This window comes from Ovis aries, chromosome 5 (assembly GCF_016772045.2).
Source record: "Ovis aries strain OAR_USU_Benz2616 breed Rambouillet chromosome 5, ARS-UI_Ramb_v3.0, whole genome shotgun sequence".
Taxonomy (NCBI): domain Eukaryota; kingdom Metazoa; phylum Chordata; class Mammalia; order Artiodactyla; family Bovidae; genus Ovis; species Ovis aries.
In genome coordinates, this window is record NC_056058.1 from 37,674,286 (window position 1) to 37,695,260 (window position 20,975).

The following is a 20,975-nucleotide window of genomic DNA, read 5'->3' on the forward strand; positions in this document are numbered from 1 at the left end:
TTCAGCTTCAACATCCCTTAACACAGAGGAAATTCCTGAGCCCAGTAGGGAAGGCAGAGTTGCTCCCTCAGTGACCTGGTTACACCGCTTTTCCACAGCTCTTCCATCTGGTGTGATGCTCGAAGGTGGTTACTGTCAACAAAGTCACCTAATCCAGGGTTTTCAAACCCACTAACGAAATCAAGTTGATGGGTCACAAGCAGCACTGGAAAAAAAAAAAAAGTGGATAACAGAAACTCTCAGGAATAGTTTCAGGCAAAGTTTGTCATTTATGTGTGGGTGTTCTGGGTGGCAGTGTAAAAGCCATTCTCACGCTCCATGTGCTACTGCCAGAGTTGATCCAGCTGTCAGCTCTACATCTTGGAGCTCAGGGACAGTGCTGGAGGATGCCTAGGAAATGGTGCCTGGGCTAGCAGAGGGCACCCACACAATGTACCCACTGCAGGAGAGGAGGCCCATGTTCTCTCAGGCCTTGAGGAGCCACAGCCCACCTCTACAGAGATTAGCAGTAGGGGAGTAAAGCCTTAGGTCCTCTCCACCTCCAAGCCTGGCCTTTCACGCCCAGGCCCCTCCTCAGCTCTCCTATGCCTTTTTTCCCCACTCCCTGCTCTTACCTTCCTGTCATCTGCTTTTCTTCCTCTCTGTGCAGCCCCTTCCTTCAATCCTCATTCTTTTCCTTTCTTCCTCCACACTTCACCTCCCTTTTCCATTCCCACCTCCTTTTCCAGGACACATAAACACACAGTTTTTCAGACAATTCAGCCTTTATTTTTGAAAATAATTCTGTAGCTTAAACTTTCCTCCATGAACTGAGGTCAGGCAAGAAACAAACACACACACGTTGCTCTCCAACCCATCTGCATCCTGATCTGTGCACCCGGGGATGTTTGGGAGAGAAGGGAGGGAGGTTGGGTCGAATGGTCTTGGCTGCTGTACCTCACACTAAGAGGGCCTCCAGAAGCCAGGCTAGCATGAACTGTCGTAGAGCAACAGGGAAAGGACTGGTTTTTGGAAAGGACTGGATGGAGAGGAGGGAGGGGTAGTCTGTTTCTTAGAGGAAGAATGAGGGAGGGGTGCCCCAGCATCCAAGGCTTTCTCCCCACCACAGTGGACGAGCTGAAGGAATGTTCTGCTTTTTCCCTTCACCATTTCATCTTAGAATCATGAACTGCTGGGCTGCATAGAAAGAAGAGCTGAGAGGAGGTCAGAGATGGAGGAGAGGGGAAGAAGAGAAATACAGGCAGGAGGCAGTAAACCCTGACAACCTAACAGCTCTATCCGGACCCTGACGATGATGAAACCCCTTTGGTTAGTCTCATTCCGGCACAGATACATCCCCTTCTCAATACAGCCCCCTAACCCTACTCCAATTGGGAGAAAGCGGAGATGGTCGGGGACAGGTACAGGAGGAGGGCTCATACTCTGGCTAGAAGAGCCAGGACAGGAAAAAGAGGCCTGATCAAGAGAACTAAAGTTGCCAACCTCTCCACTGATGCCCTAGGAGAAAACCTGGAATGTGGATGTGGGTGGCCATGATAAGCCCAAGTCCCTCCTACCACACAGTGGTTTCTTGCTTAATAACTCCCCCAACATATCCCAGAAAGAGTCCCTTGATCTGACCCCCTTGAGAATGAGAGAATAACCCTCATCTCATCATCTGTGCACTTGAATGCCACTCGGAAAAAGAAAAAAAAAGATAAATGGACCCAAGAGAGAAACACAGAGAGGACGATGAAGCCCAGGGACTGCGGTCCCATCTTAGGCCATGAGATGGCAAGGAGGGGGCCCACGATGGACACGCAGGTGCTGCTAATTCCAGCTAGGATCATAACCATCCCAGGTCTGGGGTGGGGCCAGGTGGACACGGCGGCCCCGGTACAGGAAGCTGACGATGCCCCGGTAGCCGGCCCTGGGGACACCAGACTTGAGGTCATCCATGACTCCCAGGGCCTTGGCAAAGGCCTTGAAGCTGTCCCTGCTCGTGTACTGCACTCGCACCTCCTGCAGCTCGCTCCGCTCACTGGTCCTCACTTTCTCCACCTGCAGCAGGGGAGCACCATAGACACGTGCAAGGAAATCCCTGTCGTAGGTCTCCTGTCGCAAGTACGACAGGTCCAGCTGGGTGAAGGGCACGAAGTGCTGGTTCAGCTTGATAAACTTGAGGTGCTGGTCAAAGAACTGCCCGTGGCTCACACCTTTGCGGCCAAAGGTCATTGTTCTGGAGATTTCGGGCCGCACGCAGGCCCGGCCCTGCCGCTGCTCTGGCCGGCGCATCCAGTCGTCCCAAAAGGCCTTGGGCCACTTGGGCTCCAGCTCAGCCCAGAGCTCAGCCAACAGCAACCAGCCCAGGCCAGGGAAAAAGTCTGTGCGGTAGAGCAGTTCGGGCTTGCCAGAGTCTACCATCTGCTCCTTGCCATTGTCATTCCAGGCAGACACACACCAGAGGGAGGGGTCGGCCCTCAGCAACGGGTAAGTGGCCTGAAAGTACTCAAAGAAGTCTGGAGCCACCTCCAGATCATCCTCTACCACCACGGCTGCTGGGAACTTGAACTCGTGAAAGACCTGGCCCAGTGCCCAGCGGTAGTGCCGAGCAATCTTGTAGTAGCCCTGGAACTTTCGGTGGTCAGGTGGCACTGCAATGGTGCTCAGGTCGGGCTGCCGGATGTGCATGACAGCGCTGCCGTAGGAGGCAATAACCTGGGCTGTCTCCTCATGCCCGCAGTCCTGGCTGACAATGATGGGAAAGTGCTCAGCCGAAGGCCGGTAATTCAGCAGCTTGTCCAGGCAGCGCCGAACAGTGCTGCGGTCACAGGCGATGACCAGGATGGGGATTACAGCTGGTGGAGTGGTCACAGGCACTCGTGGCGGGACAGGCGGGGCCACGGTGGGTACCCTCCACCGCTGGCTCCACCTAGCATGGTGCTCCCTGATCTGTTGCAACAGGCCTCGCTGCCGCTCCAACTCCACCTCGGCGTCCTGGGCCAGGCGGATCACCTCGCGGGTGAGGCTGGCGGGGTCATCGTCAAGAGCACTGTCTGAGGGTAGCCTGCCAGGCGCTGGGCGTGTCCAAAAGAAGAGGAGCAGCAGGGCGTTCCAGGCCACAAAGAGGATGGCGCCCCACAGCACAAGCCCTGCAGACTGCTTCTTCAGCATCCTGGCCCCCGCAGGGGAGGCGGGAAGGGTAGGGCTCAAGGCTGCCCTCAGCCTGCCTGGCTCACGCCCCCACGGTTCTAGATATGCTTCCTCTGGGCTCCAGGATTAGGAAGCAGCCATGCACCTGAGGAGAGGAGAAAAACAACCATCATCACAAGGCATGGGGCTGCTCTAGAGCAGAAGAGGGGGCAGAAACAGATGAAAAAGCTCAGGACAAGGAAGGCCGGGAGGTTAACTCCAGACCTCTCTTAGAAAAGAGCTACCCATTCCCTAATTCGGAGGGTCAATCTGTGTGGAAGAACAGGATTAGGATAGCATGCTCCCCGGCTCCAAAATGAGTTTAATGAATCCTCTGAAAAGAAATGTGGGGGGGGGGGTTTGGGGGAGTTGGGGAGCAGGATATGTAGAGAATGATGTTGGTGGAAGAGAGGAAGCAAAGGAACCCCACCCACCCCTTCTCTACCTGACAGATTTTGTTTACCATCTTCCATCCAGACCTTAGGAGAGGTGGGGGGGTAAGACCATCTGCCTCCCATTCCTCAAATCAAACTGCCCAAAGATTACTGATTTTAAAATTCTTAGTATTACACCTCAGGACTAAAGCCAGCACCATACCTAATAAGGAAGCACCAGAGGCATTCCCATGAAGGTCAGGGACCAGATCTACATGACTGTTTAACATTCTGTTGGAGGGATCAGCCAATGCAATTCGACTGCAGAATACAATTACAGGCAGAAGTACAAATGTGCTGATGCTATGAGAATATGACTGAAAACTCTACGAGAAACAATGTAAGTCCAACCCAAACAATCAAAAAATTGAGTCACGTAGTGGTAGATAAAAATTAATGTGCAAATATCAATAGCCTTCATATCCACAAATAATAACTCACTAAATAAACAACAAACGAGAAAACCTTATTTATAATAGCTATGAAATGATATGAAATGTATGAAATGATACACTATTCAGGAATAAACAAGAAATATGCAAAAACCTACTGGAACTTATAATTCCTGAAAAGACAAAAGATGACTTAAATATCCCTTGTTCTTGGTTAGGACACCTCAGCTTCATCAAAAGTCTCAATAAAAATAGTTTTTGTACAGCTAGTCAAACTGGCACTGAAGTTCAAACAGAACACCTAGGAAAATGATGAAAATGAACAAGCTGTGAAGAGGGACTAGCTCTACCAGATATACTACACATTACAAAGCCTCTATAATTAAAAGTGTGTGACGCTGATCAGATCAAACCAGTCAATCCTAAAGGAAATCAACCCTGAATAGTCACTGGAAGGACTGGTGCTAAAGCTGAAACGCCAATACTTTTTCCACCTGATGCAAAAAGCCAAGTCACTGGAAAAGATCCTTATGCTGGGAAAGCCAGAAGTCAGGAGGAGAAGGGGATGACAGGATGAGATGGTTGGATGGCATCACCAACTCAATGGACATGAGTTTGAGCAAGCTATGGGAGATGGTGAAGCAGAGGGAAGCCTAGCGTGCTGCAGTCCATGGGGGTCGCAAAGAGTCGGACACAACTGAGTGAATGAACAGCAACAACGCGGTGCTGATATGTAAACAAACAGATCATTCAAGGAATGGAAATTAAACAGATGCAAAGGAACAGAATTTCAACTACAGAAATAGACTCAAATACATATAGAAATCTAATGGATGATAAAGAGGATAATTAGAATTACTGGGGCAAAAAAAAATGGTCTTATTAATATTGTTATAACAACTATACAGGTATTTGCAAACAAAAATAAGATCTGTATACAAGAATAAATTTCAAGTGGACTAGATATTTAAGTAGAAAACTAAAAACATACAAGTGCTAAAAGAAGATTTATGTCAATCCCTCTATAGCTTAGCATAGGGAAAGGCTTTCTAAGTATGACTTAAAATACAGATGCAGTGATAAATAAAATGTTTTTGCATGGCTAAAAATACCATGTGTGCTCAGTTGCTAAGTTGTGTCTGACTCTTTTCGACCCTGTGGACTGTAGCCCCCCAGGCTCCTCTATCCATGGAATTTTCTAGGCAAGAATACTGGAGTGGGTTGCCACTTTCTTCTCCAAAAACACCATAACCAAGTCAAAAGAAGAATAACAAACTGGAAGAGAATATTTGAAACACACATCACAAATAAAAAGCCAATACCCTAAAAGACAAAGTTCTTAAAAACTGAGGGAAAAAAAAAAGCCAAAAATTCCCTGTCTAAAACACTAGCATAACTCACACAAAAAAGTACTAAAATGGCCCATAGATGTCTGGAAAGTTGTTCAATTTCACTCATGATAAGAAAAATTCTAATTAAAACTATGCTAATGCCAAAGAATGCTCAAACTACCGCACAATTGCACTCGTCTCACATGCTAGTAAAGTAATGCTCAAAATTCTCCAAGCCAGGCTTCAGCAATACGTGAACCGTGAACTTCCTGATGTTCAAGGTGGTTTTAGAAAAGGCAAAGGAACCAGAGATCAAATTGCCAACATCCGCTGGATCATGGAAAAAGCAAAAGAGTTCCAGAAAAACATCTATTTCTGCTTTATTGACATGCCAATGCCTTTGACTGTGTAGATCACAATAAACTGTGGAAAATTCTGAAAGAGATGGGAATACCAGACCACCTAACTTGCCTCTTGAGAAATCTGTATGCAGGTCAGGAAGCAACAGTTAGAACTGGACATGCAACAACAGACTGGTTCCAAATAGGAAAAGGAGTACATCTAGGCTGTATATTGTCATTCTGCTTATTTAACTTATATGGAGAGTACATCATGAGAAACGCTGGACTGGAAGAAACACAAGCTGGAATCAAGATTGCCAGGAGAAATATCAATAACCTCAGATATGCAGATGACACCACCCTTATGGCAGAAAGCGAAGAGGAACTAAAAGCCTCTTGATAAAAGTGAAAGGGGAGAGTGAAAAAGTTGGCTTAAAGCTCAACATTCAAAAAACGAAGATCATGGCATCTGGTCTCATCACCTCATGGGAAATAGATGAGAAAACAGTGGAAACATTATCAGACTTTATTTTTTTGGGCTCCAAAATCATTGCAGATGGTGACTGCAGCCATGAAATTAAAAGACGCTTATTCCTTGGAAGAAAAGTTATGACCAACCTAGATAGTATATCCAAAAGCAGAGACATTACTTTGCTGAGTAAGGTCCGTCCAGTCAAGGCTATGGTTTTCCCAGTAGTCATGTATGGATGCGAGAGTTGGACTGTGAAGAAGGCTGAGCACTGAAGAATTGATGCTTTTGAACTGTGGTGTTGGAGAAGACTCTTGAGAGTCCCTTGGACTGCAAGGAGATCCAACCAGTCCATTCTGAAGGAGATCAGCCCTGGGATTTCTTTTGGAAGGAATGATGCTAAAGCTGAAACTCCAGTACTTTGGCCACCTCATGTGAAGAGTTGACTCATTGGAAAAGACTCTGATGCTGGGAGGGGTTGGGGGCAGGAGGAGAAGGGGACGACAGAGGATGAGATGGCTGGATGGCATCACTGACTCGATGGACATGAATCTGAGTGAATTCCGGGAGCTGGTGATGGACAGGGAGGCCTGGCGTGCTGCGATTCATGGGGTTGCAAAAAGTCAGACACGACTGAGCAACTGAACTGAACTGAACTGAACTGAAGGTAACATTTCTGACCCATCACACTAGCAAATATCAAAAATTTGTCCAATTCTCATAATAGAATCAGTTTAAGAATAGAAGTTCTAATTTTGATGATTTCTAATTTTCAGGGTTTTTTTTTTTTTGAAATGAATCATGTTTTTAGTGTTGTATGTAAGAAATCTTTGTTAAAGTCACAGAGATTTTTTTCCCTATGTTTTCTTTTTTATGTTTTACAGTTTTAAGTTTTACATTTACATTTATGATTCATTTTGAATTAGTTTTCCTATATGGTGTGACATAAAGAACTGAAGCCCTTTTAGAGTACTTTGGCAGTTTGTCAAAATGCTAAACAGAGATACCATGTGACCCAGTAAGTCCACTCCTACATATACATCCAAGAGAAATGAAAACAAATATCTATACAAAAAGCAATATAGAATGTTTGAGGGAGCTTTCTTCATAAGTGCCAAAAAGTGGAAACAACCCAAACACCCATCAGCATTGGAATTACTGTGGCTCATCCATGGAATGGAATAATATTCAGCAATTAAAATGAAACATAAAAGATAAATAAAATGAATGAAACAAACTACTGATACATACAACACATAGACAAATCTCAAGATAATGCTGCAACACAGGAAGGAATCCATACAGATCAGTGTCTGCCTGGCAGTGAGACCATCAGGGGAGGTGTTTCAAAGGGACACTAGGAAAATCCAGGGGGTGATAGTTTCAGGCTGCATACAGATGAACCAACTTCTGAAAATGCCCACTTCAAATACCTAAGGCTTACTGTATATCATTTATACCTCAATAAAACTTTTTAAAAAGATATTATTACATCAAATGACAAAATTAGAATGTAGACAGTAGATCAAAATATCAGTGTTGACTAGGTGATAACCACACTGTGGTTATATAAAAGAATATCCCAATGCTTATATAATACATGATGAAGTAATTAGGTACAGGGAGCCATGGTAGATGCAACTTCTCAAATGGTTCAGAACAAAAATATCAAGTATAAATATGAAGAGAAAATGGAGCAAAATGTTAATAGGCAGATCTGACTAAAGGGAATTGAGAATCTTTATACCGTTTTTATTCTTGCAACTTTTTTAATTTTGAAGTTATTTTCAAATAAAACCAAACATGGACATAGCCCACAGCTCTGACTAGCTTTGTCCAATATGGCCCCAGCTGGACACATCAGAAGAACTGGGGACGATCTATTTGTCCTGAACTCTTCAACCATTCCACGGTCTGCCATGACACGACCTGCTCTCTGCCAGGCTCTGGGAAGGGACTGCGACACACAGCCAACAAGAAAAAGGCATGGTCCTGCCAGGCCCCTCTCTCTACCACACCCTTCAATGCCAGGACAGCTGCCATTCTGGACCATGTAACTTTCACCCTGGCATTCCTGTCTCTGGTCTCAACACTTCACACCCACAAGTTGCAGGTCTGCACTCTCTTGTGCTGGCTGCTCTGCCAGCTACCCTCTGCCTCACAGCCCAGTTCACTAAGCTAACCAAAATCTCGGGTCCCAGATTTCATCTCTGTGCTCCTGGGCTCTCAAGCAGGCCGATCCAGTATCCAATCAAAGGGCTCATCTTTAAGAGTCTCTAGAGCGAATGGATCCTGTCCCTCCTCTGAGACCCCTCCAGCCCCTGCAAGCACCACCACCTCCTTATCTTCCTTCCAGAAACCATCCACACTCACAGCGCCATAGCACCAGTCTTCTTAGAAGCCTCTGTTTCATTTTGTCATTAAATTTTCATTTTATCAGTGCTCATTCACCAATCAGGGTTTCCCAGAAAAGAAACACACAAAGATTCCCAGTTTTTCCTCCCTCCCCCTGAGGATGTGGTCAATGTTGGAATCCCTAACCCTCCATGTCTTGCCTCCCAACTGACTAGATAGGAAAAGACTTCAGGCAGAAGGATAGGGGAAAGAAAAGAGAAACTGAACTCTATCAGCTCAAGTGTTGGTTTCAGGGCTGGAGGAACAAGCCTGTCTCAGACTCATCAATGAGCCACCTCAGGCCAAGAGGCTCTCAGAATGGTGGCAAAACCCCAGGGACCATATCGTCTCCATCCTCACTCTTTTCTGGACATTAGAACTAGGCGGCCCACACCCACTACCCCGAGGCCTAGAAGACCTCCCCACCACCCTTCTAAGCCAGGCAGATCAAAGCAATCTTCTCAGCCCCTGGGCAGATTGTATCCTTAGCAAGTCTATAAACCTTGTGAATGGCTCGACAGCCCATAGCAAACAGTTGCTCCAAGCCACCAGGCCTCCAACTTAGCGCTCAGTCCTTTGTTCTCCACTCCACAACCCTTTCCTCTAAATTCTCAAACAGAACTTGCTTCTCTTGCCATCTGAGTACAGGACATAACTATTCCCAGGCCCACCTGTTTTCCACACAGACTCTCCCACAGTCCCAGTGCCATTTCCTACTACTTCTCCCCTTATTCTCCAGAGCATGATCCTCTACTCTGTCTAGAAGTTAGTGGTGTGTGAATACACAAACGCACACACTCTCCAGCAAATGGCTGTGCCCATGGGATGAGACAGTCCAGCTTTTGGCCAACAGAGCCCATGCACTCATCCAGGAAGCGCTGCTGCTCCAAGTCCTACCGTTCGGAGGGTATGGCAGTAATAAGAGCAAGTCAAACAGCCCAGGGCAATGCTTGGGCATCACCCTGAGTTTTTTCACATTGTTGAGACTCAATTTTCCCGCCTCTAAGTTGGAAATGGTGGTAGAATACCTCATTGGGTTGCTCTGAGGATTGGGTGAGATAATTCTCATTAAGTGTTTAAACAGTGCCTGGCATATGACAAGGTAAGTGCTAGCCCATCACTTGTCTGTCTCCTCTCTTGGTGGTTCCCGCCTCTGCACCACTCTACTAGATTCCTTCCAGGGTCCAAACCCCCAAGCCTGCCTCAGGGCCTTTGCATGTGCCTGTATGCCTGGTCTGTTCTTCCCTCTCCTTCACCTAGTGGGTTCTGACTCACATCTCGCCGGACACCTTCCCAGATACCGTTGGCCCATGTGAGGTCCACCTCCCCTTCACAACCATCAGCACCAGCACAACCCTGTGCTCAGTATCTGTCAAATCCTCTCAGCTACATGCTACTTGAGGCGGACCAGCTCCCCCAGTGCTGCCAAGCTGCTATGCTAGGATCCTCAACATTCAAGAGATATGCCTGTAACAAAAAAGTGACTTTCATGTGTATGTCACACACCTACAATCACTTAACTGTAATTCCTAAGTCCAGAAAGTGTTGAAAAACAGAAGTTTTCCACACTTGTTTGGCATAACCTCATTTGGAGAAATCTAATCTAATGTGAGGCTACTTATAGCCTTTATATATCCCATTCATATATTTTGCTACAGAAATAAACATGCTGGACTACAGTATGCTGCTCCAGATCTCGGACTATATCATAAATGTACCAGGTCATCTTTTTTAATCCAAAAATTTCTGAATTCTGAAACATATCCAGCCCCAAGAATTTCAGAATTATTAAAGTGGAAGACAGAGTTTATTCTTTTACTGCCATCATCCCATTTCAAGATCTCAAACCCTTTAACCTGACTGGGTTTCTCAGCTGGTCCACCTATCACTAACTTTGCTTCCCTTTAAGCAACCTTCCCAATAGCAACAGAGCATACTTCTTAAAGTACACACCTGGCCACAACACTCACCTGCCTTAAAAACCAGACTGCCACTACCCACAGAATAAAATTCAAAATCATTATTATGATACACAGGGCCTTCACAACAAACTGACTCAAACATCCCTTTCAATCTCACCTCCAACCACTAACTCCATGAACTGCATACTCTGGCCTCAACAGGCTACTTACCTCCCCCAGTAAGTACACTTTACACACTGTTGTCTCTGCTCTGGCTGGTCCTGCATGCTGAAATCATCTAAAGCCCCATCGACAAGCACTATACCTCCTAAGAACCCAGTCTGGGTGAGTACTTCTTTAACATCCAGGCAGACCCAGGCTTCCCACAGCTATACTTCCGCCATACTCTCTCCCCACCTCCTGCCTTCCCTCCCCACACTGTAATAGAATCTGTGGCTGAACTCACCTGACTCTCACCTTACTCCTCAGAAGAAAAGGCTCTGTGACCTCTAAACCTATTACAGTGCTTGGCACATGTATGAAGTTCAAGTAGTTAGATGGAGGACATTATTAACTAAACTGGGGAGAAAGACCAAATTAGAAGCCTAACAGTGAAGGATTACATTTTTCAAAGTTGATTACAAAACATCCCATTCTACATGCTCTTCTTACAAAGTGACAATGACATGCCTCCCTCCAGAGCTGGGGAGGGGGGGCGGGCAGGGATAGCGGGTGGGATCAGTGTTCCCTCTCTCTGAGCTGTGACTACAGAGGAAGTGATGATTATGTGACTTCTTAAGACTAGTTCATGAAAGTCAACACAGTTGCTACTTGATGCTCCTTGATGCCTATTGTTGGAACCCAGCCACTAAGGTAAGAGGAAGCCCAACCACATGGACTAGATACCTTCCAAGTATTCTGGCTGACAGCCACAGCTAAGGTCAGCTGACAGTCAGCAACAGATAGTAAACATGAGAGGAAGCCTTCCAGATGATTCCAGCCCCAGCCACATCTAACTGCAACTACACGAAAGACCAGAAGCAAAATGACATAGCTGAGACGGGAATAAAATGATTCAGCTGTTTTAAGCCACTAGGTTTTAGGGTGATTTGTTATGTAGCAATGAGTATCTGAAACGATGAGTGAAGCAGAATCTTCAAGTAGCCTTGATACAAAGGGCAAGTGTTCCTTCTGCCATCTGTACACAAGAGTCCAAATTTTGAGGTCCTGCCCCTATATGTATATTAGATATACATTAGATATTTACTGATGAATAATAAAAAATACCTAATGGCTTAAAACAAGAGCAATCATTTCTTCTCTGTTGGTTTCTACGAGTAAGGAATTTGGACACTGGGGCACAAAGGAGATGACCTGCCTCTGCACCATGATGTCTGCGACTTCAGCTAGAAGACTCCTCTAATGGCTTAGTTTCTCATATGTCGGCAGGTTGCTGTTGGCGTTGGCGGAGATGTCAGCTGGAGTCACCTCCATGTGGCCTCTCTGCATGGTGTGGACTTCCTCTGAGCATGAGGCTGAACTCCAAACAGTGACTGTCTGAAGAAAGAGCGCGAGTAAAAGTGCATCCTTTCCATGACCCAACCTTGCATCACTTCTGACTCATTCACAGGTCAGGGGTATCATGAGTCCTGCCTACATTCAAGGGAAATAGAAACGCAGCCACCACAGCCAGGTGGCAGGAGGGCAGTGTCCTACGATAACAACTGGAGAATGGGATGTTTAAGGTTGTGGCCATTGGGGAAAATACAATCGGACACACCTTCCTTTTCTAAAATAGAACAGTCCTTAACCTTGACCTGAATACCTGATGTTCTGTTATCAATGACATTTGCCTACAAAGCACAAACTCAAACTCAAACTTTGTTTTGCCAGAGTTTTCACTGCTCCTTCAGGGAAGTGACACAGCTGGTCCATACCACCAAGTACAAAGACCAAGTACACTGTGGTGGGAATGAGGAATGAGCCTTTTTAGTGAATAAGACGCTCAATCAAAACCCTGAAGGCTCTGGGCAGGTCCCACCAACTCCTGTAAGTCTCAGTTTTTTCTTCTGAAGAACTGCCTCGGAGCTGTAAGAACCCTTTCTAACACTCTGATTCCTATAGTATTCTCTAGCCAGTCCTCTCTCTATAGCAAAAAAAAAAAAAAGAAAATTTAAAAAAGGTGTTTTTTAAACAGCAAGAGAACATCAGATAGTCAAAAATGAGCAAAAATGGAGAAGTCTTATTTATTTTTTAGAAAGCATGGAAATGAATGTTGACAGATCTTCCTATCTCTGTCTTGCTTAGCATGTTAAAAAGCACTGCATAAAAAAACCCAAGAAAGTATATACACGCCAGAGATAATGGAGACTTAATTGAATTACTTTTTTGTTCATTATTAGACCTCCTCTAATAATGTATCCTCCTGTATCTTGCACCAGGCTCCATAATTTCAAAAGGATGGAAGATCTGAAAGGGAGTCAGAGAAGATACACTAAATAATTCAAGGACTTAAGAGAATGAGACCTAGAGAGAAGGGATACAGGTTATTCGTCCTGGAAAAGGCTAACGGGATATATGATGCTAGTGCAGCAAAAAAGCACAAAGCCTTGGGAAACCAAGTAACCCTGAGTAGTCGCTTGTGCCTTCGGTCCTGCATTTGTACAGGGAGAGGCTTGATGTGGATCATCTCCAAGGTCTCTGGGATCTGATGACAAAAAGAACAGTACTAACTTCCTCAATGTCCCAAACAGGAAATGAGTTTAACCTGTCACATCCGCCACTGAGGTTAAACACACTACATTGCTTTCTAATCTGAGAAAAGGACCTGGTGGGGAATCCAAGAGAGCTCAATAGTCTCGGAATAGACGCAGACGCGGGGTGGGGCGGGGGGTGTAAGCATCTAAGAGAAAAGGCTACATGGTCTGAAACGACAGAAGAGAAAGCTGGACAATCTTAGCCAGTTGATGTTCGTACAGCAGAGACTAATTAAATACATCACAGGGGCAAATGTTAACCAAGGTAGAACCTTTTACTCCGCGGCTCACTGTCCTCAGGAAACACAGACTAGCTGGCCCCAGCCCTTCTGCTCGGGAGTTTGTAAGATGGGGGCTCTGCACGCCTCAGGGCCCCCTACTTCACACACATTAGCAAACAAGTAGGAGCAAATTTTCTTGACAATTTACTTATTTCCACATTGAGTCAATTCTTCCTCCGAGCTGTTGAGAAAGAACCCCTAATAACTTTTGGAAAGGACTCTGGGGTGGAGTCTGAGGAAAAGCCATCTCGGATTCCTCTCCCCAACCCTCTCCAGCAACATCAGCTCCTCCAAGCCCCGCACCCAAGTCCGCCCGGAGGATGAATTTCACAACCGGCCCCCTCCTCGCGGAGCCCGCCCTCTCTCCAACAGCTGGGGGCCCGGGATTCCGCAAACGGAACGCAAGAGTTCCACTTCCCGGCTCAGGAGGGGCGCGCGGCCATGACCCCGGGTGGCCCGGGCCAATTTCCTCTTGCTGGGGCTCTCAGGCACCGAGGCTGTCGCGGGACACAGAGGGATTGGAAAGCGGCAGCCTCTCAAGTCGGGACCCGAGTCCCGAAGCGCCCTCTCCCCTCCGGCGGGGCCTCCTTCAGTCAGACCTCAATCCCCTTCCGGGAACAAACCCCAGAACTGACGGATGCCGGCGTTCCCTGGCTCCCACTTACCAGGTCCTTCCAACTTCCCGGCCCTGAACTTGGCCCGCCCCGAAGCGTGGGGAGCGAGCCGGGTGTCCCGGCGCGTTCAAGGAGCTCGCGCGGCTGCCGGCGCCTTCCGCCCGGCCGGCCCTTCTCGCAGCGCGCCGGGCCCGGAGAGCCGGGCGGGCAACGTGGCCCTTCCCCGGGGAGGGCGGGGCGGGGCGGGCCGAGGGGCGGAGCTGTCTGCCCTAACTCGCCCAGGGCCCCTTCTCCCCAGGTCGTCTCCAACGCCCGATCTCTCAGAACGACTCGAGGTCTGGACACCCCAAGTTTTCCGGGGTCCCCAACTTCGGGAGATGTAGTGGAGATAACTGTTACTATTGGGCCCTTCGCTGCTCACAATCGCAACTCCACGGGTCAATACCCACCAAACCAATTAGGCTTAATCCATTCCAGTCCAGACTTCTCGCGTCTCCCCGCCCAGCCCCAGCCACAGTGCAGAATCTCGTGGAGCTTAGGGGAACAGCCCTGCCAGAGGTAGGCCGAGCAGTTTACCTCAGTAGTGCGTTTGCCAAACCCAAAGCCAAGAATCTGGGGGCCTGCTCCCCCAGCCGCTGGCTTCCGGGAGGGAGGAGTCCAGGGCATCACAGAGGCTGCAGCTTACAGGGAAGTGAGAACAAGAACCCCAGGGAGGAAACACTTCCAGTCAAAATTGAGAAAGAGCAAGCTGGCTTCCCTCACCCACCCTTGCTTTTGTTTTTTCTTTCGGGGTAGATAATGCTGTTAGTTCGAAGTAAAAAAGAAACAGACAGACCTTTCCCTACGGGAGAACCATTAGACCCAAAGAGGAAATGAAGGCCTCAAGCAGGCTTTGGGGTAGACCTGTGAAAGGGGGTAGGGGGAACCCTGGCAAAGCCTAGATATCTGTATCTGACCCTAAGAAGTGAAGGTGGGACGCTAAGAACTACCGGTTACTCAGGCAGATAACTTTCCTGAGAAGGACTGGGCCCAGAGCCAGCACTACCATGTGACCAAGACACACTGTTCTGGCACCAGCACCTGCCCCCATCCACATCCCTCCCCTGTGTTTCAGAGCACAGAGCAGTCTGGAACTTCGTGGTGTGTGGTTACTGACATCACTCACTAACTTGTTTCTAAGTGAAACTAGGAATTGTGTGGCGGTTTAAAGAAACAAAGGCAGGATATGACCTAAAATTCCCTGCATGGGGGTAAGGAGCTAAAACAAAATTGCAGTGGCCTTCACATGCACCTGCAGTGGCCTTCACATGCACCTACACCCTACCCCACCCCCAGCCTCTCCTTTAACCCTAGCAGCTCTGCAGAATATACACTGTCATCTCACTCTACAGATGTAGTATAGTCTGAGGCTCAAGCTAAGTCCCAATTTGCTGAAGGTCACAAGACCTAATGAGGCTCATGGCTAGGTTTTAGACCCAGGCAGTCCTACTTCCAAGATGGCACTCATTCCCTCTTCTCATGCAGCCTTGAGTGTTTGAGATAGCTGTGTGTCCAGCATGACAAGCACATAGTGGGGCAGCAGGGAAATCCTGCAGTTGGAGCCTGGTCCTAAAGGAGAAGAGTGAAAGAAGAGCTGACACCTCAGTGACGCTGGACTCTGTGTGTGTCCAGGGTCTCTAGTTTAGTTGATTGTGTGGACTGTGGCAAGAGATGGGAGTCCACACTTACGGGCCAGTCAGCAGCCAATGTTTCTGTATCTCTGCCCTCTCTCTAAGCTTTTCCTCATGAGGGGAACATGGGATTATTACATACTAATACTCCATGTCAAAGCAAGAGGGAAAACCATAGTTTCCTAAAACTGGGAAAAGTTGGGAAACACTGTGTATCCAAGATATCAGAAGCTAAGATCACTGTCCCAGGACAAAGGCCAGAGTAGAGTGCTGAAAGGTGAGGAAACCAATTAGTGCAGAATATGTCAGATTCCCATCTCTATCAATCATCCTCCTCTATCTAAGGCTGTTCAGTGGGAAAGAGGAAAGATAACTGTGTACCAAAACTCACACCCCATCACTATAACCCTCTGTTTAAATTTCAAGGCTCACAGAAGATCTAAGAGTAGAAATTTCCTGACTGTCCCCAAACAAAGGACCTGGTTAGAGAGGCAGGATGAGCTGAATTCTTGGATGGAAGCAAAAGAAAACATTTATTCTGAGAGGCAAGAAGCCAGGGTGATGAGTGCCAAACTGACCTGGGAAGAGGCCCTGGGCTCCTGATGGATATTTCATGGAGAAGGGTTATAGGGGAAGAAGGGCAGAAACAAGGAGCCAAGTGCCTGAATTCTGGGGATGAAACTGGGATTGGATTCTGTGAAAATGGAAGAATAGGAAGTTCTGGTCCTAGTCACTACTCCCAAAAAAGGAGAGGATAGACAAGAAGGAAGTGAAACTTTTCTCAGGAAACTGCCCTCCCATAAACAATGCCCAAGATATCCTGAGTTTTTGTATAATTTGCAAAGAATTCATGCTCTGGACATAAGACAGATCTTAGCTTGAAACCATAAGCAGAAATAAAAGCAAAGTTTTAAATCAATGATGTATCTATTTTACCCCTCTTACTTCCTCCCAATACCTCTACTCCCCTCGACAACACAGAAACTCAGCTCACCAAAATCAAAGAAAAGAGAAAAGATTAACACAATAATCACTGAGCAACGGCTATTAAATGGAACTTTGATTAGTCACCTACAATTCCTTTTGGAAAAAAGGGTATAAATAAATTTAGTTACAACATACACACAACATGTGGTTTACTGGTCCTGGCTAAGTGGCTGAACACCCAGTGAGTGCTGTGCCCTGGCATCATGGTGCCCTTTGAGAAGGCTGATGGCTGTGTCAAGAGGACTGTCTTGTCAAAGGGTCAGGCTGAGGGAAGGACTACTGCTTTTGCTGGAAACAATAGGGGAGAGGAATTTTGGCTCACTCTAAGAAGGAAACATCTTACCAGAGAGGCTGTCTGACAGGGCCCTCGAGTTCTCCTCCCTGGAGGTTTGCAGCAGAATCCCAATGGCCCTTGTCAGGTCAGATACTATAGAGGCAGCACAGAACTGGGCAGGCGATCACAGCATCTGCCACTTCACACTTAGGCGAGCCCTGCCTGCTCAGGGCTTCTGTAGCTTCCCCTCACGCATCAAACTGGGAGAATAATCCCTGCTCTGTTCTCCTCACAACAATGTGGTGATGAAAAGCTGACACAACACAACAGCCTGGACACTTCACATAATGTAAGCACTGTACAAATACAGCATGACTCTGTGGTACTTCAAGTGCTTCGAAGCACTCACAGGCCTCCTAGGCAGGATGAGGGCCTGGGGCCACATATCCCTGAGGGATCACTGTGATCCCAGTGTCTAAGCAAAGAATAGCACCAGGAATTTGGTGGGCAAAGCTAGGGGAGGTGACAGACCCACCCTATAGTAGAAGCCCAGCCTCAAACGAGCTATCTCAGGCATCAGACTAGAGAAGAAATACCTAGGACCAGGAAGCCACCTAGGTCTGCCTGCCCAGCCCTCAGGCCACTGGGGGCCTCACAGACTCCTATGGAAAAGAAGGAAGGGAGAAAGAAAGAAACCAAGTCATAAATACACGCTTTTCAGCTTGCAAATGCCCACTGAATATGAGGCCTAGGTGTTACACAGCTAGTGAGAGGCAAAGAGATGCTAGAAGCCAAGCTTCCTACCCTTTGCCCAGTCCGCTGTATCCTGTCTATCAAAATTTCCATCACCTCTCCTTTCTGCTGTTGTTGTCACTCAGAAAAGCAGGCATCTTGGGATAGGTAAATTGGAATTCAAGGAAGGAACGGAAGGCAAGAAGGTAAGATGAACAGCTTCTGCTTTATATGGGAATAGAGCCTGCAAAAATATAGAAGGCTAAACAATGGCAGTCTGAAAAACACTGTCACTTCAAAGAGCAGGACAGATGACCAGGATGTGGCATAGAAAGGAAAGGCCCTCACTCCAAGAAATGGAGCTCCATCTACTAACAGACACTTGGTCCTTGAGACTTACACTTCTCTCCACCTCTCTTTGGTCTGCTACCCCAAAGAGGCACACATGCCTAGCAGACTGGAGAGCTCTGAGAGCCAACAAGGTATCTGGCAGAATCCCTCAATCTGAGCTCTCTTTGAACCCATGCACCTTTGCCACCACTTCATGATAGGAGGTATTGGCTAGTAGCAAAGGGATGAGACAAATTCAGGACAGACTTTTAATTAAGCACAAATAAGACTTTTGCCAGAACACTAATTCAATAAATGAACAGAAGTCCTAATTCAGTTTTTCTCCATGCAACTATACAAGCATATCAAGCAATAACAATGTCACTCTGCCACATGTACATGGCCCTGGATGAAAAATCTAGATTCTGAAAAATCTATCATTTCATTTGTTCCTTGCAAACAACCTGTGACGGACTTGGAAAGTTAGTTGTCCCCATTTTGCAAGTGAAGAGAACATGGCATAGCTTAACTGACATATCTAGTGGTTGTACACTAAGAATGGCAGAGTTAGGACACAAATCCTGATTCCCAAACCTATGTTCTGTTCCTCTGCTCTTACAGTGAGGTTTCACAGCCTACATTTCCTTAAAGGGGAAGGACGAGAGGCAACTTAGGAGGTATTCCAGACCATCTGCTACCTGCCCCCACCCAAGGCAGCTCTATTTAGTTAGCTCTCCAAAACACAGCAGTCTGCCTCAGCCTGGATAATCCATTCCAGAGTTGTATTTAGCCCAAACTGACTTGGAATCCTATTACCCAAGTGGGGAAAAAGCCCTGACAAGTAATCTAATACAACCTCCCTTCAGAGGCCTAAAGTCTTTTTATGTTCTCCTTGGTCTAACCTCACCACTGCCATTGCTCACAACTCCTTTCAAGGTACTCTATCTGGGTAATGAGCTACTGGGAACAAGCCTGCACCCTGAGAGGGAAGGAGAGGTGAAGTTTCCTGTGTACCCATCAGGGTAAGAGTTCTCATCAGGGCATTTTCTGAATGGCAGTGTCCCCGGACTCGCCCCACTCAACACTATCTGCACAGGAGCAGCAAGACACCAAGTGGGAAATGAGACAGGAACCTTACCTTTCTTCTCTCAGCTGCTCCCCTGAAGATCATCAAACCCCCATTCAGTACTCCATTTCCAAAACTGAGAATCCCAGATTAGAAACACCGAAGCGCAGCTTCTCTCCTCTGGTCCAGGTCCAAAGTCCATGGCTGAGTGGACTCTGAGTGGGAGGAGTCTGGGGGGGAAGGAGTATGTCCAGGTCCCTCCCCCCCCTGCAGGCTTCAGTGTTCCTCCCAGAGGTCTATTACATCCCTTCATTCAGCTGGTTTATTAAGCCCAGAGTCAGTGATAGGCAGATCCCAGGTACTATTCCGTCTCCTGTTCAGGGAAGGAAAGTCATCCACTGTGAGGGCTGGAGAGTCCGTCTTCTGTTGAAGCTCATGAGAGGAAACAGGCCTTAGAACCGGCATGGCCCAGGAAGCTGATTTCTGTGTTAACCTGAAGAATATTTAAACATCATGACACTCTCTAATCTATTATATACCCAAAGGAATCCCTAATACCTCTTACCTAAATGAGATTATCATCAAAAACCCTTCCTTAAACACTCCACAAGGTTATTCAAAGTACCTACCTCACTCACATATTCCACCCCAAAACAGTCACCTCAACAATATGTATACAAATATGACTCAAGGTAAAGGAAAGACAGCACCTAAAACCACTGCTGTGTGGAGACTGACTTCTAAGAAATACAGAAAAGAACATTCTCCTCCTGTTCTCCTCTTGTTTGTGCCACACACTAATCGCCCTACATCTCCCAAGCTTCTTAGGGTGTGCAGTGTTTTAATCGGCCAACTCTCCCAGTCTGAATTAAATCCATACCAGACCTAGACGCTGGCACCTTCTACAAGCATTCTTTGCCCCCTTCCCTTCACTGGCAGCCCCCCCTTCCAAAACTGTGCCAAAGATGTAATTCCCAATCTTCGTCAAACTCCTTCCTGGGGCGACTCCCGAGAGCACTTTCCTGAAATGCTAGAGGCCCGAATGCTACCACCAACAGCCCCAGTGATGTTCCAATTTTTTCAATCCAGTGGCCCACCCCGGCCGCCCCCTCCCTTCTAAGTTTATTCCTACACACACACACACACACACACACACACGCACGCGCCTTTCCTTCCTGTAGGGGCGTGGCGTCCACAAGAACGCCCCCCCACCCAGCCAAGAATTTGACTCCTCCCACCCTTCTCGCCGGAACCCCTTGCTCTGTGTTCACTGGGAAAGAGGGTAACAACGCGACCCTCTCTAGATTCTGATCCCCGCACCCCTCTGCGGCCCAGACGACCCTCGCCCTATCTGCGCTAGTTCTTTACCTGGGTCCCGCCCACCCAGACTCGGCAGGTATCCGCAGCCCACCCCTGGTCGGACTCCAGGCCCCAGGCCGGGTCCCCACTACCGGCCCAGGCCCCACCCCCTCGACCCCCGGCGCCCGGCCCTCCCCTCGCACTCCTTTCCCCCTCCCACCATCTACCACAGCCACTTCCGTCCGTCCTCCGGAAGTGGGTCCGCGGCAAGTGCCACCTCCCGTCATCCCGCCTTATCTCCCCCTGCCTATCACCACCGCCACCAAGGGAGCACGGAACGTGACTCTGCAGGACTTGAGGTTGTTTTGCAGTTACTATTCACAGAACTGCAGACGAGGTGTGGGCAGGACAGAGTGCGGGTGACAAAGGACATGGGGACAAGAGTAACGGCTGTGCAAGGAGGGGGCGGGGCAGAGTGTGGCGGAAAGCCGGAGCTTGCGTCACGTCGAGCCTCGCGGAAAGAAGAGCGCATG

General features: G+C 47.6%; 1 protein-coding gene across 6 annotated transcripts; it reads right to left on the reverse strand.

Annotated features, from left to right (window-relative positions):
- Positions 1-745: 745 nt before the first annotated feature.
- On the reverse strand, positions 746-20,592 carry MGAT1 (alpha-1,3-mannosyl-glycoprotein 2-beta-N-acetylglucosaminyltransferase). Of its 6 annotated transcripts, none has more exons than XM_012178345.4 (4): positions 20,512-20,592; positions 19,216-19,636; positions 11,812-11,990; positions 746-3,277 (listed from the first exon to the last, which is right to left on the reverse strand). In XM_012178345.4, the coding sequence occupies exon 4, from the start codon at positions 3,151-3,153 to the stop codon at positions 1,810-1,812; it is 1,344 nt and encodes a 447-aa protein (XP_012033735.2). In that variant the 5' UTR covers positions 3,154-3,277; positions 11,812-11,990; positions 19,216-19,636; positions 20,512-20,592; the 3' UTR covers positions 746-1,809. The 6 variants fall into 6 exon arrangements, with proteins under 6 accessions (XP_012033735.2, XP_060271707.1, XP_012033732.2 ...); XM_060415724.1 differs by having other exon boundaries at positions 4,156-11,990; XM_012178342.4 differs by lacking the exon at positions 11,812-11,990.
- Positions 20,593-20,975: the final 383 nt, after the last annotated feature.